The 25,332-nt window shown below is 41.9% G+C and overlaps 1 protein-coding gene across 4 annotated transcripts in view; it reads right to left on the bottom strand.

Annotated features, from left to right (window-relative positions):
* NDUFA9 (NADH:ubiquinone oxidoreductase subunit A9) overlaps positions 1–25,332 on the bottom strand; it is a 55,342-nt gene that overhangs the window by 16,912 nt on the left and 13,098 nt on the right. For 2 of the 4 annotated variants that reach the window (XM_074589426.1, XM_074589419.1), the window contains exons 9-11: positions 22,812–22,907; positions 20,761–20,827; positions 18,041–18,222 (exon numbers count right to left, since the gene is read on the bottom strand). In XM_074589426.1, coding sequence (XP_074445527.1) covers positions 18,052–18,222; positions 20,761–20,827; positions 22,812–22,907 — 334 coding nt within the window. In that variant the 3' untranslated portion in view covers positions 18,041–18,051. Of the gene's footprint in view, positions 1–13,436; positions 16,017–17,942; positions 18,223–20,760; positions 20,828–22,811; positions 22,908–25,332 lie in introns of those variants that run through there. The other 2 variants (XM_074589409.1, XM_074589400.1) reach the window with 2 other exon arrangements.

The raw sequence follows: 25,332 nt of genomic DNA, 5'->3' as shown, positions 1-25,332 counted from the left end.
GGTGGTACCCCACCACCTATGAAACATCTTCTTCTCTCTGCTAGCTCTACATTGGATATCACGTATCTTGGCTCACTCTCAACTGCTATTCATACTTACTGGGCTGGAGCTGTTTCATCTTTAAGAGTGTATCATGCAGCTGGTAAAAGTTCAGAGTGCCCAGTCAAATCCATCTAGAGCCACTGAACAAGCTCAAAGTCACCAAAACTAATATTTTCAAATACTAGTGATATTATAACAATGTGATCTCCTTTTATTCAAGACAAAATAGGTTCAGCCTTACCAAAATTAACAGAGTCTATTCAGCTTGAAAAAGTGAAATTCTAATGAACAATCCTAAACTTTCCTACCTGTTTCTAAAACTGTGTTAGCTACTTTATTTAAGTCATTGCCTCTGGCCTCTACAAAAAGTTTAGTCTTGGAGTGCTAGTAACCCGAATTGCTAATGTGATGGCTCAATTCTCCCTTCCATTAGGCACCTTCTGCATTTTGACTGTCGCTAATCATACCATCTGTAAGTTCCACGCTTAACTTGCTGGGTTTATTACTACCTGGGTCTGCTTCCTACAGGCTCTAGAGAGTCTTCCCTATCTGCATGAAGAGACAAGAAGGCAGGGAAAAGGAAGGGAAGGAGACCCTGAGAGGTGTTGCAACCCCTGAGGTTGATCATTCACTCTCCCCTGTGCATTGATGGCACAGCTGCTGTATGAGGGAAAGGGTGGGACCAATAAATGAACCCCTATGATGGAAGAAGGCAGAAATGGGATGTTGGGCTTAAGACATATAGTGAAAATCAGCATAAGAGTGGAAAAAACACAATTCTCAAAGTTTCATCATTCACTTGAGTTGCATTATGTATGTATATAAACGATCAGGGAAAGTTAAAATTTCTGTTAAGACAATAAGAACAATTACTGTTTCTTAATCCAAAATGCTTATAAAATATTGAAACTAAAGAATACAGTTAACTCAGCCAGAGATGCTTAGCTTACAAGGCAGTGGACATGTGAGTTGAAATCTGGCTTTTTACACTTAAAGAAGGAAATGATAATGGCCAAACTTGACAGCAGACAAAAGCAAACTAGATAACCCCTTTGTATGCACAAAGAAGAAGAACAAGGCAGGTCTACCTATACTTATAAACTGACATGGGAGAAGGATTACCTTGGACAAGGGCTCTCTTTAGGAAATTCTTGAAAGAATTTCAAAAATACTTACAGAGTAAACGAGGCCTTGTAGAACTCCATGCTACCCTAGAATAAATTGTTTCTGGTACTGAAATAAACTTGTTTTGTGCTATTTGGACACCTCTGGACTTCCTGCTTACCGTCAAGAGATTTTTAATATTTTTTTTTTTTTAAGTATACATTTGGGATATTTGTCAGTTCTGCTAATTAGCATCCCAGCCACCAGGCAGCTGGTGAGTCTTCTTCATAGTGCTAAGCACCAACTCCCCCTAGAGCAGACAAGAGAGCATAGCGGGATTCTCAGGCTGATCATTCCCTCCTCTTAGAAACACACTCAGGAAAGCAATACTCAGACTGTGAATTGTGTGGCTACATAACGCAGCCCTCAGAGCCAGGCTCATGCTCCAGGTGGACCTCTACAGTGGCAATTGTGCACAAATGGAACGCATTTTTGTTGGAATTTCTCCATTAGCTTTATTCTCCATTAGCCCAAGAGCCTGCATGAGTAATATCTGCAAAAGGCAGTCTCTGTAAATACATCTTTAAGATGTATTTGTATTTCTTTATGATGCTAAGGAGAAGAGTGCCGGGCACCGCATCCATTCTTTGGAACCACGTAGACTAATCACACGCTTCCTCCAGCCACCTCTGTGGCAGCTGCTCCAGATAGCTCTCCAAAATGATCCCCCAGCAGAGCGGGGCTCAGGGCAGCCTCAGGAGGGTCTATGGCTGGCTCACCACTGCACAAGGTCTGTCTCCCTCAACCTTCTTCTCCGCAACAGTGCCCCGCACACACTCGCACAACTCCGCCTCCTCCTCCTGAGCACCCCAAGACACGCTGCACAGAAAGCCCTAAGAAACTCACTCTGGAAGCTACTACACAGTCCTCGCGCTACTTCAGACACAATGAACCGAGAAACACATGCAAAGTGTCATTATGTGCCAGAGTCAAGGCTTGATCCAAGACTCAGAGGACACCCACAGTCAAGGGCAAGGTATTACGGTCTGCCCTAGATGTAGCCAGCTCCATCCAAGCAGTACAATGAGGACCCCGTTGCACAACCTGCTCTACACCTTCCAAAGGGCTGCCAGTAAGACTTTTCCCAAGTGCGACATTGTTAATTCGCACACAGTTTGCAATTCACTCTGCCCCCCACATCCTTTTCTGAAACGCTCCATCAGATTTAGCAGAAGTGACCACAGGTACAACTGCGTAGGCTTGCCGTATGACATTCTTCCATGTTTACACCAGTTAATTGCTGTAAAGGTTACTATTATCTTTTGCAATAAATTGTGTATTTTAACATACTATATAGAAAAAAACCGTGCTTCCTCTTTTAACAGCTACTTGTTCCTAATGAGGTTTTTAATGGTTACTCATGTCAGCTCCCATAGTACCACTGGTCTGCTTAAAAAAATATTATCTATTGGCTTCAAGAACCAACTAATTTCTGGAAAAATCCCTTAAGTTTCCTCTTCCAAAGTGGACCGCTTACCTACGTCTTCATCCTTTAGATGTTTACCCCGCTATATTTTCCATGCAATTAATCCTCAGACTCTTTGATAATTTGAGAGGGAAACAGAGAGAGAAAATAAGGCTGTAGCCCATTACGGCTATGCCTACAATCCTAAAGACGAGAGCGCCAGGGATTCAGCTCAAGCACTGAATCATCCCTCACCCTTCATCAGACCCACTGGCCAATAATTAGTTCCAGCCACATCTCCTGTTTGATTCCTAATCATCTTTTAATAAGCAGTATAGGTATTCCCCACTTACGGCCTGCAACATAGCTAAGAAAAACAAGCATTTTGTTAAAAAGGACAGAATTTTACGATGTAACGTTTACTTATTCATTGATTATATTTTAGGGGTTTTCCAAAGGGTGTGTGTGTGTGTGTTACAAACCACCACTTTGGATATCTCAGCATATAAGAGGCTTACATAAGACAACGTAAGAGACACGAGAAAGCATGGCTTCAGATGTCCTGCCCTTGGGGCTTAAATAGAATGTAAACAGACCAGAAGGTCTCATATCTTCTGAATATCTTCTGGTAAGTTTTTCCCCTTTTTACAGACCATTAGAAGTCCTACATCAATTATAATATTAACTTTATATTCTTTTTCCTTAGTGTCTTCTCTACACCGTGACTTCTTTTCGCAGTCTTTGGAGTATTACAAGTCTGAGAAGGATTTGGAAGAAAATGATAGAAAAAAAAAACCCTAAACAAACAAAGCACAAACTGAGATCAATGCAGATCCCTTTCCCCTTAATTTCTTGTCTCCTTGTGAATGTAGAGAGGGCTTATACTGTCCCTGGGAGAGGTGGTGTTTCTGATAGGTCAGTCTAGAGGTAGGTAATCACTGAGATATACATTATGCCCATCGCTTAAGAATAGATTCTGTGCAACAGTTTGCTCCTCTTCCCTTAAATCTTCACCCCAGTGTCTGAACAAAACTGAGTCTGGATACAGCAAATGGTGTACAATCTTCTTTTCCTCCTTCGCATTATCAGCTCTGTGTACTTCAGTTTTGGAACTATCTTGCAGCTTCAGATCATGTTCTATTTGTTTTGTATTTTCACAGAACGCTTCCACTGATTTTGCCGATTGAAAATAAAAGAGATTTGATGAAAACAGCAATTGAGAATGCTCTCCATCATCATAACTGAGACGGATTTTCCTTATAATGCTGTAGGTCAAGAGATCTGTAAGTTACAGCTAAGATGATAGTCACATGAGAGTAGCATCAGACGCTCTCTCTCCCACGTAAGAACATTTTTAAACAGCACATTTCACAATACCCTGTGAAAGATTCTGCTCTCAGTTGCACAAGTGCAGAGCAAGGGACACTGTGCTGGCATCAGTGGGGAAATCTGGGAGTAGAGGCAACACACAGATTGTTATATCAGGGCCAAGTCATTTCCATGATGTTATGCTTGAGTTACATTTACGTGTTAATGATCCATATCGGGATTCTCATCTAAGTCAGGCTGATGATACCATATTGATCTTGAAGGTAAATACAGTAAATAAGCCCTTTGGATCTCCTTTAAATAAGCTTACTAGAATCTTTTGACTTCTGCTTAGAAAGATTTGAACAGGGTGAACCCTGATGTCTCAAGGTTTTGTTAGGTTCACAGTATTGTTCCATAAAGAAAAGGCACAGACAGCCTGTGTGAGGTTGTTTAGGACATACTGTTCCTGGAGGTAAATACAATAAACGAGCCCTTTGCAGCACCTCTTAAAAAGCTTATTGTCAGTTTTAACTTCTGCTCTATCAAAAGCTTTGAACAGATTGAATGCTAATCTCTCAAGGTCTCGTTAAGTTTACGATATTGGACTGTGCTATATAAAAAAGGCACAGAAAACCTGGGCGAGTTAAAGCTTTCTACAATTAAATTACTGTCTCGGTGAATGAGGGGAGAGAAGCGGATGTTGTTTAAACTCAAGTAAGGCTTCTGACCCTGCCTCTCATGCACAAGCTGAGGAAGTACACACTAGATAAGTGGATAGCAAGGGGTACTGAATGGCCGAGAAGGTTGTTATCAGTGGCACAAAGTCCAGATGGAGGCCGGTCACTAGCAGTTTACCCCAGGGGTCAATACTGGTTCCAATACTGTTTTAATATGGTCATTAATTAATTCTGTGATTAATGACCTTGAAAGTGGGGCAGAGCGCACCCTCATTGAATCTTTGTATGATACCAAACTGTGAGGAATGGATGATAGAGCAGAGTCCTGCTACCATTCAGAGGGACCTGAAGAGGCTAGAGAAACAGGCCAACAGAAAGCTCATGAAGTTCAACACAGGCAGGTGCAAAGTCCTGCACCTGTGGAGCAACAACCCCATGGACCAGCACCAGCTGAAAGGCAGCTTTGCAGAAAAGGACCAGGGGGTCTTGGTAGGCACCAAGTTTGAACACGAGCCAACAGTGCGTCCTTGTGGCAAAGGTGGCCAATGGCACCCTGGGCTGCATTAGGAAAAGCATTGCCAGCAGGTCGAAGGAGGTGATCCTTCCCCTCACCACTGGTGAGGCCACACCTGGAGTACTGTGACCAGTCCTGCCCTCCTCAGTACAAGACAGACATGGACATACTGGAGCAAATTCTACAAAGAGCCACCAAGATGCTTCTGAGATTGGAGCATCCGTTACACAAGGAGAGGCTGAGAGAGCCTGAGAAGGCTTGGGGATGGGGGGTAGACTTATTGATGCATATGTATATCTTATGAGAGGGGCTAACAAAGATGGAGGGAGAGACTTCTAGTGTCCAGTGAAAGGACAAGAGACAGTCTTGGGCATAGACTGAAATACAGGGAATTCCATTTAAACATTTTTTTTTCTTTTTTAATCATTTGTTAACTGCTGGAGTGACTGAAAACTGGAAGAGGTAGAGCAGATAGATAGGTTGTTAAGTCTTCATCCTCAGAGATACTCAGACCCTGACTGAACAATATCCTGGGAAACCTGCTCTAGCTGATGGTGCTTTGAGCAGGGGAATAGAATAGACCATCTCCAGAGGTGACCTCCAACCTCAACTATTATGCAATTCCATGACTAAGCACTGAAGTGAAGACTTCAGCTTTCTTTCAAATGGCTCTAAAATAATCATCAAAAACTAAGCCCAGCTATTGATGCCATGAGAATAGGTGCCAGTGAAGATGATGTAGGCAATAACAGTGGTGTTACGGGATAGGGGATATTAAACGTGATCAAGCTGTACAGGGAAAATTCCTTATCAAGTTCAAGGGTGCCCCAAGGGGCATTTCAAACAGCTAGTTTCAGACTTGGATGATCGAGAGATTCTAAGTTTCTTCTTCTGTTCTACCTACCACACATCTAGCTCTAATGTGAGGAGATGTTGACAACATGACAGTCAAAGCAATGCCAGCCAGCAGGGTTCTGGCTACTTTAGCCCTCCTACCACTGCTATGACGTGATGAGATTCAAACAAGATGAAAAAAGTGGAAAATCAAGGGGTCCAAAGGAAATAAAGAGGTGGATTCTTCAGCCTTTATTCAGATAGCTCTATTGTGCCCACCTCCCAACAGTCCAACCTACAACGGATACCTGAAAGCAAGATCAAAATTGACAAACCCTGCTGCGAGAGAGAAAAGGCCCTTTCTAAATTAATATTGCTCATACACAAGCACATCTGCTGGGATGCTGTTGGCCTTTCACTGCGATGGGATGAGAGAGAAACAGCCCTGCCAGCAGATTTCAGCCAATGCTGCTTGGGAACACAGTCCAATTGAGCAGGTGATGCAGGGTTCATTGATGTCTTCACCCCACAGCAACTCCATTGTGTCTACGCTCAAGGTACACAAAGGAAAAAAGACTGAGTGAATCACAGTTCCCCTTGTTGCTCACCCACACAGCAGAGGCAGAGGAAACGGGGCATTTCCAGTTTCTCTCAAAAGTATCTTTTTATGGAAAATAAAATAATGACAAGAATAAGAGCCACCTGAGATTAGTACGCCAGTACAATCACCTTAAAATTGCTTAACGCTTCTAAAAGAGTTCAGGGTCAGGAGCTGTCTAATATGCAAAAAACACGTTAAGACTGTGAAAGACTTTATTGGTTTGTGTGTAAGTAGAGAAGCTATCAAATCTTTTTTCAAGATTGCAAGTAAAAGAAAAAAAAAAATAAATCAAAAGCGTCCAGGGGAACCCAAACAAACGTCGCTGCTATCTACTATTCTATCCTTCAGGAAATCTAGATACCTAACCCTCTAAAAGATAAGCAGCGTGGTATTTTACTTACAGAGGTTCTGAATGTTCCGGTCCAAGTGGTCCGCCCACTGAAGGATGTTACTTTCTTAGTTCAGAGATTGAGGATTATCTTCCAAAGAATCAAGTCTTCCCTTTCTTTGATCTTGCAGTAAGTGCACCAGACAACACACAAAACCTGCGTCCATGATCAATAGTGCAACTTTATGTGGGCTCTTCCAGGGTGGCATTGTAAGCTTAAAGCAGCTCGATGTTCTGCTAATGGTCGGAGTTTGTCTGTCCGCACTGCGTCTTCTTTCCAAATGCACTGGTTCAAACTGCCTCTACTTGACTGAGAGCTAAGACTGCTCAGATGAAGTAATTAACAGAAATTAATAAGTCGTAGAACTGATGATGACAATGTACAGCTTACAGGTGTTTTCACTTGCGTGCTTGTATGTACCTGTGCCAGTTATCAAGAGGAAAACACCGCTCTCTGGTTGTGTAATGAGTCAGTGAACTGGGCGAGCAGCTGGGGTGATGCTGTAGGAGGCGCAGGGCTGCTGGGGACATGTCAGAAAGGTGACCCATGCAACGAAGCACATATACACACAAAGACAGTTGGAATAAACCGCAAGCCAATTCTATGTTTCCTGGTCATTGGCAGCTGGGGAACTGTGAATCTAATTAAACAAAAATGTGAAGACACATTAAAATGGATTTTCCAGTGGTTTTTGAGCTGGCTGGAAGCAACTGTAACTGGCATAGGGCACTTCGCAGCCCTCTCCCACAGAGGCCATTCCTGCAGCTCACCGCTTCCAAACCCCTGCCAGTTATGCCCAGTACACATTGGCAAATTTGAAGTAGCGCTCACAACAATAACTAACATACGGAGCTTTCCTTTCCATAAAAATCCCAAACTACCTCACGCTTCCTGGTGCTGCCATCCCAGTGCGGGTCATCTGCTGGCCACATTCCCTCAGGGCTATCCCTGCCCTGGTGTGTCTCCCCCACCATGGGCCACACAGTCCGTTCAGAAGTGTCTCCTTCCAAGAGTGCGTCTGCAGCCCACTCAGCAGTCCCCTCCGGGTGCCTCCTACCTTAAGGGCTGACGCTTTTTCTTATGTGTATCAGTTCATGGCCTTTTCCACCACAGGGAGCCCTGCAGAAACCTTAACAGTTATGCCAGGTACATATTGCTGTAAACATGACTTCAAATTCACATCACTAGTGTATAATCCTTTTTTTTTTTTAATTCCCCCCTGTAAAAAAACATCAAGATTTAGCCCGATTCATGTGAAAACTGAAGAACCAAGACTACTGAAAAACAAATCAGTCAGGTATGCCAAGATCTCTCTACTGTGTTAAATGCTAATGTGATAGAAAAAGGATGGGGGGAGGATAAAAAAAAAAAAAAAAAAAAAAGACTGATATCCTCCCTCAAGCAATAAAAGGCAGGCTATGTGGATCTATGGATCTCCTTGCTATTCACTTGCACTTCTTTGTCCTTATAGGTCTTCCCAAGACCTGGGTACTGTAAATGCTCCTAGGCAGTATGACTATTCATCTGTCAAGTCCACCTGGCACAGAATCACAGGACGGTTGAGATTGGAAGGGACCTCTGGAGGTAATCTTGTCCAGCTTCCCTGCTCAAGCAGGGGCATCTAGAACTGGTTGTCCAGGGCTATTGTCCAGATGGCAACATTTCCATCTTGAATATCTCCAAGGATGGAAACTCCACAACCTGTCTGGGCAACTTGGGCCAGTAAACAGTCACCCTCACAGGAAGCATTTCCTGAAGTTCAGATGCTGTCCGAGTCACAGGTGGGTTACTTCCTAGGGGTACGGGAAAAACTGTCATACTAGGAAGAGCATTTGGGGATTGTACAAGACTTATTATGCTTAGGAAAGGAACTAAAGGCAGGGGAGAAAAAATAAAAAAAAAAAAGAACAAGATGGTTTGTGGAGGAACAAACACAGAAGAATGACTGGCTGGTCAGTATGCTTGTCTGGACATGCCCTGCACCTGATCTGTCCTGTCATCTTATTAAACTCAATTTCTAAGTCTATTCTGTGTGCATTTGTGTGCTTGGAGGTCTAAGTGACAGCAACTGGAGATCATAGGTCAGAGGGACCGTGTGCCTGTGGTGCCAGCAACGGAAGTGATCGGAGTGGGCGAAATCAAGTCTTTGCAACTGAGCTGGTGACCTGGGGTTTATCACAAACTGACAGCTAAATCTCTCTTTCCTACACAAAACCTACCTAAGGTTATAAAACATAGGAGCGTACATAAGAGAAACAGGCAAGGATCACGCCAGCAAAGCTGGAGACAGGCGAACACCTTTTGTTTTCGTTTTCTCTCAGTTCTGCCACTGTGCCGAGTGACTGCTCTGTTCAACACGCTCCTGCAACACAACCTTGCACTTTGCCCACGATGGCCTCAGCCTTCAGAACCTCACCAAATGCAGTGGTAGCTTCAGCTTTAACTGACAGCAGTATTACTTTGAGGTGGAGTTCCTAAGAAAATTGTATCTATAGAATGTGTACGTGTTCCCGTTTATCCTCCCTTCCCCTAATAAGTCCCAATGCTGTTGGACAAAGTTGGTAAGCAACTTCACAGAGAAGAGGCCCTGCCGTTTACCCACTTGCAGAAAAACTATAGCACACATCTAAGCCGTACACACCAGTTAATTCAACAGCAGGGAGGCATCACAAACACTGTAACAGGGACAAAATGAACCACTGATGCCCTGTTAGACAGCTGAGAAACCAAACGCAAGGCTGAATCCAGAAGAAATTAGATTTCTTTAGGTGAGAATCCTGCAGCTGCACACTGAAGCCCGTTTACAAAACACCCCAGGCCAAGGAAGCTTAACAACCTTCCTGATTCTGTAACTCCCATGGCCAATTTCTTACCTAGCAAAAAGTCAAAAGACTGACTTACCACGTGCACTGCTGGCTGACGGGATGCAGGAGCTCCAGGAATAGCACGCAAACGGAAGGTGATAGTACCTTCACAGAGCTCCCAACGCTGTATTGCTAGAGAGCCAAGCTGACTCCTTTCCACACGTCTGACTCCCTTTCCACCAAGTAGGGCTTCTGTAAGTAACTTGTACTCACCTTTGCTCTCAGCCTTCCCGACAGCCACACCTGACCACACCGGAAAGCCTCCCCAGCTGCAGGCAGTTGGACAAATCAAGCCAATTACACCACTGGGTTTCTGCTCTTGACAGGTCTGCTTTGACCAGGCACCTGAAGCTGAGGGGCATCTCCCTAAGCACAGTTTGCAATAGCCACATTCAGGGATAATCTTCGAGACAAGCGAACTCAATAGTTTTAAAGCAAGGAACATGAACCCTCTATTGCCAAAATCAACAAGATGTGCTTGTCAAAGTTTGCTGTTGGCCAAGACCAGCAAGTCCACAGTAGAGAAAAAACCATAGAATACAACCACATCACTAAATAAAACTTCGTCAAGGCACAGGGTCGTTTATTTCCCAATTATCGCCAACGCTGTAATTGCTCATGTGTTCCCACCTGCATAATCTAGGGCTTTCCCACAGAATACTTGCCACAATTTGCAGAGTAAGACGTACCAGAGACTTTTCCCCATGGGAATAACTTGAGCTTGGTGAGTGTGTTCCAGCCAGCACATGGGAGAGAGGAGCTGGGTGTGCCAACAACAGTTGTGTCCTTTCACTTGCACTTCCAAAGCCCGAGAACAATTCCTCAGCTGGTCTTGCAGGATAACATAGAGGTAACTCTGTATGCAAAACACTGCATGCCCCTCTGCTCAATGATGCTGGCCAAACCAGAAAAATCAGATACCTTACATTTCACCAATGATACAAAGGAATCGCAAATAAAATACGCAAGGGAATAGTTTGTTTTTTTACAGATACAAGAATACACAACTTAAGACATGACAACAAGTTGCCATTTGAAGGTGATCTTCAAATGGGAAGGAACAATTAATCTGATTTTTTTTCCTGATGCATAAAAGAAAGTGTGCTTACCTGTGCTAAGATACTCCTGATTCTTTTAGACTTTCAGAACCCTTTTTTGTTTGTATTTTGGTGTTTCTTTGCGGGGGTGGGGGGGGAGAGGAAAGAGGGGGGAGCAGGCAATCAGAAATAAAGAGATTAATCCCACCATCACATTATGTTGATTGTTCAAAATAAAAAATATTAAATTTTACTTTTTCCATAAACAAAAAGAGAAGACAAAGCTAAGATTATGTCAAAGTTTCACGGAAATGCAGGAAAGGGAAAAATAAAAGGCCTCAGGACAGAAACAGGGCTAGAAAAAATGACAGAATGAGATTCATCCTGGGAAAGAAAAAAAATAAGCTAGCAAGAACATAGTAGATTGTATTGTGAAGTCCAATAAACACTGTAACAAGAAATGAAAGACCGTCATCCAATTAACTACAGTGTGAAATGCTAGGAAGGTGGGAGAGTTCAGGATTCATGTGCCACCACACACAGCAAAGTAAGTCTGCTGTAAACTCTGATCAGACTGCGGCTGAATTATTACGCTGATATTATTGCACAGACCATTTTAAAGCCATAAAAAAAAGAAAAAAACCCAAAAAAACCCCCAAAAAAACAGAACCGGAGGAAGCAGGGGGCACCTTGTACTGTAAATGTTGCGATTAAACCATGGCAAGTACTGTACTACACACTGTAAATGCAAAAGAATACCTTGATTAAGGTGCAAGTGTAGTACAACAGTATTTATGACACTACAAGTGCAATACAACAGTATTTAAATACTGCGGTTTTAAAAATATTTATTTTTCAATACTAAGTATTTGCTTAAAAGTACAAACAAAATACCGCTTTGGTAATATGAATTTTTTTCTGCATGGTTTGGGTATACTGGAGTGGACAGGAGAGAAGCGTACCTACAAGAGCTGTACTATTCCACCCACTTTCAGGACCAAAGAATGATCCTTTACAGCCCAGATGATAGCGCCGTGACACACTGAAGAGAGGAGGGAGGGCAAACGATTTCTAAGATGCAAAATTTCTGGGGGTTGCTGGTAAGCACACTCCGCACCCTCCACAGCTAACAAGGAAACACTGAGCGAAAGTCTCATGCTAGCTGAAGGCGGTGGCATTTTTACCAAACTCAGGAATTCTTATCCTCCATGGTAGAAACCTCCCCATGGAAGGCTCCTAAGGACACCAGGAGCCTTCCATTACAAGAAAGGACAGTGCATCAGAACTGGAACAGAAAGAGATGGTCCAACCCAAGATTTTGTTAACGTCCTTTTGTATTCTGGGTTATATAGAAAGCCCTATCGTATAAAGAACCCTATGGTATCCCAGTCTGCATAAAAAATGTGGCCAGCAGCCTGAGGGAGGTGATTCAGCCCCTCTAACTCTGCTCTTGTGAGACCCCACCTGGAGTATTGCATCCAGCTCTGGGGTCCCCAGTACAAGAAAGACATGGGCCTGTTATAGCGGGTCCAGAGGGCCACAAAAACGGCCAGAGGGATGGGACACCTCTCCTATGAAGAAAGACTGAGAGAGTTGGGGTTGTTCGGAGAAGAGATGGCTCTGGGAAGACCTTCTGTACTTAAAGAGGGCTTACGAGAAAGATATAGCTTATAAGAGATGTCAGGGTCTGTAGTGACAGGACAAGGGGCAACAGTTTTAAAGTGAAAGAGGTTTAGATCAGACACAAGGAAAAAAAAAAAAAGTTACGATGAGGATGGTGAGATACCATAAGAGCTTGCCCAGAGAAGTTGTGGATGTCCCATCGTTGGAAGTGTTCAAGGTCAGGCTGAACAGGGCTCTGTGCAAGCTGATCTAGTGAAAAATGTCGCTGCTTATGGTAGGGGAGTTGCACTAGGTGACCTTCAAAGGTCCCTTCCAACCCAAACCATTCTATGATTGTTTTTTTCCACTCTATGTAGAGGAAAAAGTAGTGGCATAAGAAGATGAACAGAGTACAAATACAGCCGTGATAAAACTTGTCCCATAAATTTACATTCCTGTTTTTCTCACTGTTCTGCAGAAGCCATTATTTTATCTCCTTCCTTTCTCCTTGGAAGTCCTACTTTCTTGTACTACACCAGCAAAGCTGAAGTATTAAAAAAACTCCTATCACACATACATATCTACACACAAAACATAAAACTTTGAAGGAAAGTATTTAATGCCTTTAAAATCAGTTTTATCAGCCCAGAGGATAAGTGTTGGTCGATGAAGTTGCAGGAGTGGAAAACCTAGAAAAGCATTTTCTAAGCAGTAGCTCTGACTACTGGCCGATTTAATTCTTATCAAGACTGTTGCAATCCAGAGTGTAAACTGATGCACACACATTGCTGTATGTGCTTCTTAAACTGGGCACTCTATGCCCTTCTCCAGAACCCCAACAACAAAATCCCTGGGATCTGGAAGAGATTCCCTAGTGACAATGAGAAAGATGATTTCCGTTTTCTACTTTTAGCCCCCTCACCCCCAAAAAAACAACCCAAAAAAACCCCACAATCAAATAAGCTTTGCCCATTAACATTAAACGACTCTCCAAAATCTTGGAAGTAGATCAGCTGTGATTTATTGTTGCTGATTTATATACAAGCCAAAGTGGAAATGTGTGTCAAAACAGGCCTAAGAAAACATGAAGAAAAGCAAGAGCAGTGATTCACAGGAATCCAGAACTGGCTTCATTCATATTTCTCCTCCAAAAGGTCTCATTTGTTTATTACAAAAATTTTGATACTACCACCTTTGTAAGCTTTTTTCAAGAAAGAATGGTGTTTTGGGCGAGTAAGTCCCGGGCTATAACTAGTCATTAAAAGGATAGAAAGAAGCCATAGCAGTACACTGACACTCTATTCTCAGCTCAGCCACCAGCTTTCCTTTGCCACTTCGTCAGTGTCCTTCACCTTCTGCCTCCATATCTGAATTACACCATCATGAATTACTTGTGACTTCTTATAACACTTTGAATTCCTTTAAATGTAGCAGAATTCCTTTAAATATAGCAGAATTCCTTTAAATATAGCAGAATTCCTTTAAATATAGCAGAATTCCTTTAAATATAGCAGAATTCCTTTAAATATAGCAGTCCTCTGATCTCCTCATTTCATATAATGCGTATCCATGCATATCACTTAGGGCAGGGAGAAAGGAAGAAGAGAAACCAGCAGGGAGACAGAGGTAACTACAGAGTAATTACTACCAGCGTGAATGTTCTTCTCAGTCGTTAACCATCTGCCCTCTAAGCAACTGAAGAAAGTTTTAAGGCTTTCCAAGTAAGCCAAGAAAGAAAAATTAAAAGGCAAGAATAAAGCAGCAGACAGACAGGAAGGCTTAATTCTATGCCCATCACCTCTTCCAACTTGGAGCGATATACTATGAACAGTGTAATTTAAGAGTTATCATATTTTCAGCATAAATATGCACGTAATTAGCAGTTAAGTCCAAACCAGAGTCCTAATTGCTTAGGATATACACAGTCTTTGAACAAACATAAGGTCCAAATCCTTCTCTCCACCGTTAGATGCAGACACTAGTCTCACCCACACAAGCTGTTCCTAAAACGCAAGTATCCTCCAGTCCTACCTGCATGGGGATCTCAAAAAGCAAAGTAGGTTGTTTTCTGCTTTTGCCATCTCCTTTCTCCATACCTACCGCCTTTCATACTGAAAAATAACAATAGCAGTTATCTTCCCAATAAAGAATAACACCTATCAATATTTCCCCCATGAACTCAAAATATAGAGGTGCTGTAATTTATATGAATAAGCCCGTTACCATTAGAGTAATCCCTCACGATATTCTCCTAATCCTTACAATTTCTCTTCGCATCATCCAAGATATACTGGTGCCCCGAGGCAGAACACGAATCAAATTAGTGGCACTTCTGCTAAATGTCACTTTTTCCTTTCAGGCCACCTGAGTGCCAGATGTGAGAAATGATGTTTTAGCAACACCTTTTTTCTTCTCAGTCCCACGGAAATGCATATACTTCCCATCAGACTGTCCAAGGCTGGGAGGGGTGTGTATACATCCACATCTACGTACATGCACACACAGAGATATATACACACATACGCACATATTTGCAACATGACTGCCAGCATGATTATCTTCACCGACTCTCCAGCCCTTACTGGTCCTTAACTATCCGTCTCCTAAGTGCACACATACGCTCACACAGCCATGCAAATAATTCATCTGGCCCATAAACAGATGCTGCCCAGCGTCTACTTTCTCACAAGACCCTCTAGAGAGGGTTGAAGGTGGGCTATAGGTTAGATTATTACACTGGGTGCTGGGAAAGGACCAAAGCAAGGCTCCCTTTCAGCCAGAGACTGTAACAGTCCCATATTTTATCATGCCACCGTACCTAAATTTGTCAATGTACAGTTTTGGGCCTGAGCTGAAAAATCCCTCTCTGGACAGTCTTCTGTCTGTGGGCAGGCAAGGAACAGAGGGGAGAAATGGCAAAGCTTGAGCAAGAGACAGGTTGCAAAAAGTGGGAGCACCCAGCACGCTTGGAGACCATTGCAACTTTCTGCTCTACCAGTGACCTCTTGTGGGGAGGGTGGAAAACAACAGCCCCCTCTTTCCACGCCTCTTGGAGTGACATCCCTCACAAAGGCGTTACACGGAAGTGTCCAGTCCATACTTATCAAGGACCTTAAGTACTTTGCAAATTGCTGAAAAACTATCACAAGCTGAGAAACTAGGGACAGGGTAAGTAGGAAGACCCTCTCATTTATAAACGAGTAAGGATAAAAAACACAGATGAAACTGAATTTTAGTATTCTGGACGGTATTACAAAATAAGTGACTTTTTTTTTTTTTAAAACATTGGCGAATCCTACAGAAATTGCTTTGGAAAGATAAATAATGAGAAAACACACTGTAATTTCTACAACTTAGGAAGCAGAAGTGCTACGGAAGGCAAAATATTGTGGAAAATTAAACTTTCAGCAGCTCAGCACTGATGTGATGCTCTGTTTCGCTAGTATTCCCACCTGCTGTGGAGCAAACTGCTTAAAGCAAACTTTTCATGGATATTCATCACCTGCATGTCCTCCGTCTAATGTTTGTCTGAATTAAGATCCTGTAGGAGTGGTCTGTGGCAGAACTGAAGCTGTGCTTTGAATAGAAAAAAAAAACCAAACGATCGCATTATGGTAAGCATTTCAACATCAGCACCTAACATCACAGCATTAGCTTTGACAGTTTTTTCTGTCTCAGTTTGCCATCTTAAAAAAGGAAACTGCTTGTTATCCGTGCAGGACTATCATAACAATTGTGTATCTCTGTACTCTATGTGGCACTTGCAAAACAGTTCAGGAATACTACTGTTTTCATGACAGGATGTGAATAAAATGCAAGAAATCAAGATTAGGGCCACACATATTAAATGAGCATTAACAAGGCTACTTATTTACAGTTAGGTTCTTATGGAAAAAAGCTTGCAGTCAGAAAAATAATAAAACTTAAGGATCAAATTATTAACAATATGCACTTCACTACTAGTTTGCCCTAACTTTTGAATGTTTGATTCAGAAGACTTTTTTTTAAAACAACTGAGCTTATATTATCAAAAGAAAAATAAACAATCTATGAGACCCAAATTAAACACATAGTAGGCAGGATCAAAAAATTCATATTATCACAAGAGCCTAACTCTTCCCAACAGAATAAACATAGCAGCATAGGTTTTATGTGGAAGAGCAAAATGTGGAATGTTTTACCATTATTATGCAATTATAGAAACGCTTTGCCCAGGAGTTTCATGGTAGTTTGGCAACGACACAGAAATAGTAAGATTCTGATATTTGGCTCTAGCAATCAGTGTGATTTAATGAAGAGACTTCTGTGCTTTCCCTAACCTTGACCTTTTTGTTCTTCTCAATCTGTCTGTTCTCTCTTTGCTACTCTCTTTTCTCACCACCTATCCATCCCAGTCTCCACTTCAGATTTCCGCTCCACCATTAGACTCCCACCTTTGATACCCATTTGTTCAACTTATTCCAGTTCCTTCCCTCCAATTTCACATCCAACAACAGCAAGTAGTAGCAAGCTTAGAGGTGAAAACATAGAACGTTCCATCACTAATTTTATCCCCTCTCAGACTCACTTTAAAACCAGTTTCCTCACCAATCTCAACTCATTCTAGTTATGCGATTTGGCCTTCTCCCAGAATTAGCTGCTCACTCCTTGATTCAAGAAATGGCTTCTTTCACATCTTGAAGCCATCAGAACACTGCACTGCATATAGAAGATCTGTATCTCTGCTCAGTTCTGTGCACAGACGTACTCATCTCTAAGCTGCACCCTACCTGCCAAATTGAACCAAAATCCTCCAGCAGCTCTTCCAACATGGAAACAGAAAGCACAGTTATTGATCACATCAGGCAGGGATCTTTCTTTGATCTTAAAACAGCTGAAAATATTTAATCCTGAAGCAAAGCTGACCCCTCTTACCAAAAGAAAGATGATGTCCCAGAACATAAAAGCTTTGAGGATCTAAAAATGATTAGACTTTCTCACAAAAAAATGGAAGAAATGACACATTTCCTCATGTCTATGAGCCACAGCACACATAATGATCACAAGAGATCAGATGACATGTAGCAACTTGTTTACATGTCTGACTGACACTTCTTGACCTTAGAAACAGCTTGTGCCATTTTGGTTGGCATTTTCTGTAACAGTTCTGCTCAGGGCAGAAAACAAAGCTCAGAAGAGTCAAGAACTTAAAAACAGGGTTCTATCTGAGACCTCATGACCTGAATAGGTGGCAGTACCAGCTCTCCCTATTGAAAGGATATATACTAGGCCACATAGTCCTGAACTGCAATGTTCTTCAAAACACTTGAGCACTTACTAAAGCTCAGTGATATGCTTGCTTTGAGAGCCAAGGGAAAAACTGACTAATGTTAAGACACCTTCAAAATATTTTAATGCTCATGAGCTAAGCAACAAACATAAATTTGCTTTCATGACCTTTTAAAGAGCAAAACTGCATTTCAATGACTGTCTTCCATAATTAAAAAGACAACACTGGTGAAATATAGTTTACATGATTCATGTATTTTACTCAGTATGTACACAGTTCTCCAAACAAATTGGGTCATACAAAGGCAGTTTAAGAAGTGTTAAGTAACCACCTTATCAACTGTTACATGGGATATGTCTTAGCTGGTTTTGCTTCCTCCAGCTCAGCGTCCAACCAGCGGTATCTGCGGTGACGGCGCAGAACTTCAATCGCTTTTTGTTCTAGTGATGTTGGTTGAATACCCAGGTCTTCCAAACCAGGAAGATCAGGAAACTTCATGTCTGTTGTGTGAAACTTTAAAAAGAAAAAAAAAAAAAAAAAAAAAAAAAAAGAGATGGAATTCACTTGATAGAATGAACAGCATTACAGCCAATGCAACTATTCACGTACTAAAAAAAAGTATCATGTACTTATATCTGAAGTCGCCTTTTTTCTTTTACACAAACAAACCAGCATAAATACCTAGTACTAGCAACATTTTAATAAGTCTCAAAACAATTTTCTACAAATGGCAGCTCTTGGGAGATTCTACTGCAATTTCAAGGCTGCTTATGCAAGAGTGTTTCCCCCAAGAAGAACCACGCAATACAATGCCCTGCCGCATCTTGTACTGGATCTAAAGAACTATTCAAACACAAATGTGGACTCAGCCAGCTATGTGTCAGTCCCAGTTCCTCCATCATAATTTTGTCTCAGTGTTTGTCCTTGGGAGGATGTAAAGATTCAATGTGGCCCTACAGAACTATAGCATGATTATACAAGGTATTGAGTACCCGGTGTATTTCAACAGGAGATACAGATGTTCTGCATCTGACAAAAAGTCCTTCAGGGTTCAGATTTAGATTCAGGAATAAATAGCGGTGAGACATGCAGGAAGTGTCTTCATTTTCTCTCCATCAGGTATACATTATCAGGAAGATTACTACATTGCAACCACAAGATTAAAGCAAGCTTATACGTGCATATTTGCATGGCAGTTATACGTATTCTGCTTTGTCAAGAAAACGTATGTTGAATTATCACCATCGGTAGGTTGTTTTTCTCTGTTCATGGTTTACAACAGGTTCATGTGCAGGACAAATATTTAATTCTATTACTGTATTTGCAACACACATGCCCTAAATCTCAGAAAATGGAAACTTCTCTTATGTTATTATTCCTTGAAAGGTCTTTAAGTCAACCACATCTAATTTTGTGTAGATTACTTAAGGATGAAAAGCTGGGAAAGAGGAATGATCAGACACAGGAACGACATGGAGAAACTCCCTCTTACACTACCCATGCTCTAGCTGAACTGCAGTAGTTTTAGTGATTTTGTTCAGGCTTATTTTATGAAGCGTAACTCTATAAACTACAAAGGTAGCTAGCAGTAAGGTTTTCAGGAGATGTTATATCTACATCCTAGGTCAAGACAGCCAACAGAACTACAATGCCAACTCTCTCTAGTACGGGGGAAGGGGGGAAGCTTTGCACTAGACTGTGAATAAGCTTAACTCCTTTATTACACATTGTCCACAGTTTTTCACAATTATTTCTCAACAGAACAGGAAACTGGTTTATTTCACAGATGGAGGAATGTAAACATAGAAATTAATTGCTCACAGCTATTTAGTGAGCAGCTTTAAATATAGGACCCAGTTCTCCCAGATCCATGACAGTAGCCTCTCTCAAATTAATTCGGGGACAGTCAGGTCAAAAAAGGCTATTGATAGAGCATCATAAACAAGGCATTAAAACTCCAAATCTGCAAATTAGTTGGGAGAGTACCTGCAGCCTTCAGAGAGCAGCAAGCTTAGAGTCTGGCAAAGGGCATGACCCTATCATTGCTAACCTACACATATACCAACTGTTTTGACATTAATACTTGCTAAATTACTGCTTTTTCCTCACTTGCGGTTGGGTTTTTTGCAAGATATTTCTCCACCCCCACTTAGACACTCTGAGCAGTTATGAATAAACGTGACGTTGCAACATGTTCACAAGAAATGCATTCTAATGTTAAGTCAGAATCTGGGCTGTATCCAGCGCTGTCAGTTCAACTTTTGTTAAAAATGCTGTTATCTGGATGGTGTAAGTGATTTTAATGCATCTAGAGGTACATAAACTCACTAGTTACCTAAAAGCGGGGAGCACTCCCCTGAATGAGTTAGCTGCACATTGCACATCCAATCTCTACTTTGGCTTTGCTGTTGTCAATAGCATGTGTTTTGGGGGCAGGGGACATGGGAACAGCAAAGCATGCAGCCTTGACCACTTTTAACACTTAAGAAGGCTGGGCCCTTTTCCCGCCCCCATCATGTTACTTCTTGCTATATAACCCTCTCACCAATTGTTTCAACTACTTTCTTAAACATATTTAAAGAAATATGTTAGCTATTCTTCCTTCACTAATGCTAGTGGAAAGACTACATCATAAGGATGCCTTTTAAACAAAAATTCTGCTAGTCCCTCTCTCTTACTAAGCCTTTGTAAGACTGCACCAGAGGAATCTCCAGATTCCTTGGACAGTGTATCCCCTTGGCACTGTTAACAGTTTTGGACAAATAAGAGCGAGATTGCAGAACAGCAGCTGCAGCAATTGTATGACAGGAACTGTAACCATTTCTGAGGAAGGTTATACACAGACACCTTTAAAAATTCAATTTTTGTAGTGTCCAAACAGTACGAAAGCAATTCTTTATAATCGAATTCTAGCCACTGAACTGACTGAAATACTACACAACATGATGTACACATATTTCAGCACTCCTTGAATGCAAAACTACAAGTGCAAGTTACAAATACACAATGACACATTTCCCAAGAAGAACTTGTGGATTGTCCTACACTTACCCGGTCCACTTTGTCTCGTGTTAACCATGGTTCAAACGGATTAATCTCAAAGAATCTTGCAACTAAACTGTAATCAGAAAGAGTATTGCAAAAGTACAGTCGTTATCCAGATGCACAGAAGAAAACAAGAACGGGTAAAAATATTTCACACTTAATAGACAGTGAGCAAGAGCTTGTTCTGTAGCTGTTCTTGCAAGCTATGCATTCATTAAAGCAGTGAACGTGCCAACCAGCAAGTTCTTAGTCGTGTTTCTGGTAACTTTAACAGCCTGCTACTGAACTATTCTTTTACCTTGGAAGGGAATGGAGGAGCAGATATCTAGAAGTAAAAGTGAGCATTAGCGGGTGGGAAAATAAACCTCCACGTCCAATTCCTCACACACCAGAGGGTTCAGTCTTGCCCCTTTCCTCCAAACTCTGTTCCCTAGTAGTGTAGGCAGTAATCCAATTAGTCACAAAGTTTGATTCAATGCCTCCATGAGAAAACACGCTTGCTGACAACTAAATGAGTTAACAGCCGTACAAACAAGATGATGGAATCTAGAGCAATCTGCATCTATAAAAAGGATGAGGATTAGTATATTTGCAGTTTCCAGAAATTAAGTTTCCCTTGTAAAAAAGAAAATCTACCAGAGAAAAGAAAATAACACTACAGCTCTTGCTCAGTGTCTTGGGACCAACAGTATTCAAGGTAGAATCTCTTACTGAAGTGCTCACCCGGCGGACTAGGGTGTTACCAAGTTACTGCACATAAATAGAACTAGGCGTATCCCCCTTTTTAGATGCACTCTTTTCTCAAAAATATAAAATACCACTTAGTTTAGCCCATAAAGGAAAAAAAAAACCACAATAAAGACCGCAGCAAGTGTGAATAAAACTAATCATCACCCACACAGTTACCTTTTAACAAGCTGCCCTGCGTCAGCTGAGCCACGTTAACCCGATGCCTCTACAACCAATTCAGAAACAGCCACAACAGTTCAAGATCTTGTCACCAGTTACACGAATCCAATGTTGAGTCCTATTAGCAGATTGGTAGGAGGCTTCTAACACTGGTGACTTTTTTAGCTTAGTAGTTTGCATTGCACTAAAATTGAGGAGGACCAGCGCATTAACACATCTCAACCATGCTGAGGGCAGCTTCTGAAACAGCATTTGCTGTTTGACGGAGCTTTTTAAAAGGATGTGATTATGCCTTAAAGGACTAGGCCCAGGCTCAGATTTATACTGAACATTTTCATGCACTATTACTCACTCAGTAGCTGCAATTCAGCAAATCAGCTTCTGTCCTCAGTGCCCCCTGAGGCCAAAATGTACAGCTGCAGTTCAGTGCAGGCAAACAGAGCACAGTACATCCACTGTAGTCAACTGAAGTGATGCTACACCTTTCTCTGATTACCCCCCCTTTTACTACTATCTTCTAAAAGATGTCACTGCCCTCATATCACAGACAAAGAAGTGCATGCTCGCAACTGCACTGCTCAAATTCCCAGGCCAACATCTCAATACAAACTTATTTCCAACACTGACTCAAATCAATACAAAGGGCTGAACTGGAAAGTCAGTCAATACCCACACCCACCCTTATCCCAACTCTGTTTCCAAGGTGGCAGTGCTCACCAGACTGCAAGGACAGCTGACAGTAGCAATACCTTAATCTGCTGCAGAAGAATCTGTCAGGGCCTGTGGTCAGCAACATACACACAGATTTTCCCTGTGGTACTATGAAAAGTTCATTTAATTTGCTTCCGATTGTCTCTACTGAGGACCTTTTGCTACTTCTTGACTCAGCAAAGCCATTCAATGACTTTGGAATAAATAGTTATACTAAGTTTATTACAAGTACACCTTTGATACACTAGTTCATCAAATGCAGGCCTGTGCCTGAGCATAAGGCTCAAGCTAGCTAAAGAGTACCTAGGGAAAGCCAGTTTCTACAATCCTACTGCATTAAGCAATTGACAACATTAAATAACCAAGGCAACAGTTATTTATGCCTCTGTGCCGCCTGGTGGATCCCATGTTCTTCATGAAGGAAGGGTCTCACTTACTGATAGAGAGGACGAGGAAGCGGATAGGGAAGAAAGGTTCGAAAGGAAACGGCATAGATGTACTCTACCATGTCGTAAAGGAGGTATCTCTTAGGTCTGGAAAAAAAAAAAAAAGTAAAAATCAACAAACATTACCAGTATGTCAGGTATATATATTTGCAGCAAGAGACAACATTTTTAAAGCCCTCCACCATCCAAGCCTACCAAGGACATGTTTTCTTTAAATGATTTTCCAGATTTGTCATTTTACTCACGAGAGGGGAAAAAATCTGGCTGTCCAGATTCTGTGTCGTTTGAAATAGAGAGGGATTAAGTTAGAAAAACATATCATCTGACACCAGTGATGCTTAACAGTGTAAGTCAAAAAATCGCAAAACTGCTTCGTCAGCGTGTTGGGTGCTGGTGCCCAGGCACTGGTGGGGGAGCTGCAGGGGTCGGGGCTGCCCCATGCTGGGCACACTCGGCTCCAGTAGACCCACTGCAGGGCACAGTTGAGCCCCTCAGACAAGATGGTGGCACCTCTGGAAAAACATATTTAAGGAAGACCAAAAATGCCACACGGGCAGAGAGGAGTGAGGAAAAAAGTGGGATAAACAGCCCTGCAGACACCAAGGCGAGAGGAGTAGGAGGGGGAGGAGGTGCTCCAGGCGCTCGAGCAGAGGTTCCCCTGCAGCCCCTGTAGAGCCCAGGCTGGAGCAGGTTTAATCCTACAGCCCGTGGAAGGGCCCATGATGGAGCAGGGGAACAGTGCGAGGAGGAAGGAGAGGCAGAGAGAAGCTGTTACGGACTGAGCCCCTAACCCGCCCTTTCCCATTCCTATGCACCGCTCAGGAAGAGGGAGCAGAGGAGTTGGGAGTGAAGGACTGAAGCCGAGCTTGGGAAAAGGGTGGAGGGGAAAAGGTGTTGCTTTATTCTTTTTGTCTTTATTTCACACTATTCAAATCCATTTTAATTGACAGTGAATTAAATTAATTTTTCCCAAGTCAAGTCATTTTGGCCCATGACAGTAACTGTTAAGCAATTCTCCCTGTCTTCATCTCAACTCATAAGCTTTTCAGCCTATTTTCTCCCGCTGTCCTGTTGAGGAGCGGGAGTGAGCAGCTGGGTGGGCATCTCTCTGCTTGCCAAGGCTAACCACCAGAATCATACTGAATAAAGTGTATTCTGTGTACTTTTAAAGCACACCTTTAATGTGCCTCCTCCATGAGATAACCACTGACTCAAATTCTGAATAAAAGATTTTCAGTGCTGGGACAGGACTGAATTTGTACAAGCCCACTTGGCAGTTTGTAATAGAAGGAAGCCAGAAAGCAAATGGTAAAATTAAGAAGGGTTTGTTAACAAGACACCCCATTTCTGGTAGCAAATGGCTGCAAGGAAATTGATTCACTTGCCTTCGCTCAACTAAGAACACACCGTTCTCTTCAAAAGCAAGAGGAAGAAACTAAGATAAATTCTCCCAAAAGGATGCATTCCCCCTCTCAAGATGAAAGGAAGGAAGCAGTCAGTCTTCTATACACCTGTAGTAGTTTAAGAGAAACATATACCATTGGCAGTTCCCATTACTTTTTTGTTCAGTCTTTGCCTTAGGATTTTAATACTCTATAGATGTCTCAGATATCTCCCTTGGCTTTTAAGGCAACTTGCTGGTATTCCAAAACATTCTGAAAATCTTCATGACAACACACAAGGGCACACAGCTGAGCACTGGTGTGTCACTTGGTGTTTGAACCTTCAAAATTACATCCTGCTAATCACGATCAAACCAGCAAACGTGTGTGTCTCCGAAGGATTTGCTATACTTTTCAGCTAAAGCAGAGACCTCATTGACATGACAACGATCGTGAAACTGATTGCTTCCCAGGTAGGGCCCCCCTAAAAATAAGACTCTGTAGGGTTGGGTTTTTTTTCATTTCCAGTCTCCCTTTTGTTTTTTAAAGTAGGAGACACTGAATTACTGTTGGAATTTAAACCTCCACAAAAATGAAACCATGCCTAGAGTAAGACTGTGTAAGTATGTAAAGCTTCACACAGTCCAAAAATTCAGGACTATGATACAAAGAACATGAATTTCAGTTTGATAAACCCCAGATTTCAAAGATATCAAGGTCTGATGTTGCATGCATGAAAACTGAGCCTTCAATTGACATATTCCTCAGAAAGAACAGCAATGCTAATAACCACAAACAAAATTTGTTAATAGATGCTGGAAAAAAGACAGAACCCCAAATTACTACTACTATAGTTTGTAGAAACAAATTAGGGCAAAATATTCTAATGGATATATTTAAAGGTAGATCAGCAATATTTGGGAGAATTCAAAAGAATTCAACACTCGAAACTCCTTATCAACTTCATCCAGGTGGCTGGATTACAGAACCTGAGAGGGAGATCTGCATTTATGAAGTTACACTAAAGGACTACCATCAAAAACAAGATACTAAGCTTTCTTCAGTTAATAGTACTTACAAAAGAAACACAGCAAAAAGTTTTAATGTCAAATTTACTTACTCAGCCGAGG

The sequence above is a fragment of the Larus michahellis genome, chromosome 1, assembly GCF_964199755.1.
Source record: "Larus michahellis chromosome 1, bLarMic1.1, whole genome shotgun sequence".
NCBI classification, from domain to species: Eukaryota; Metazoa; Chordata; class Aves; order Charadriiformes; family Laridae; genus Larus; species Larus michahellis.
The sequence above is the reverse complement of the archived record's forward strand: the minus strand, read 5'-3'. Positions and strand labels throughout refer to the sequence as shown.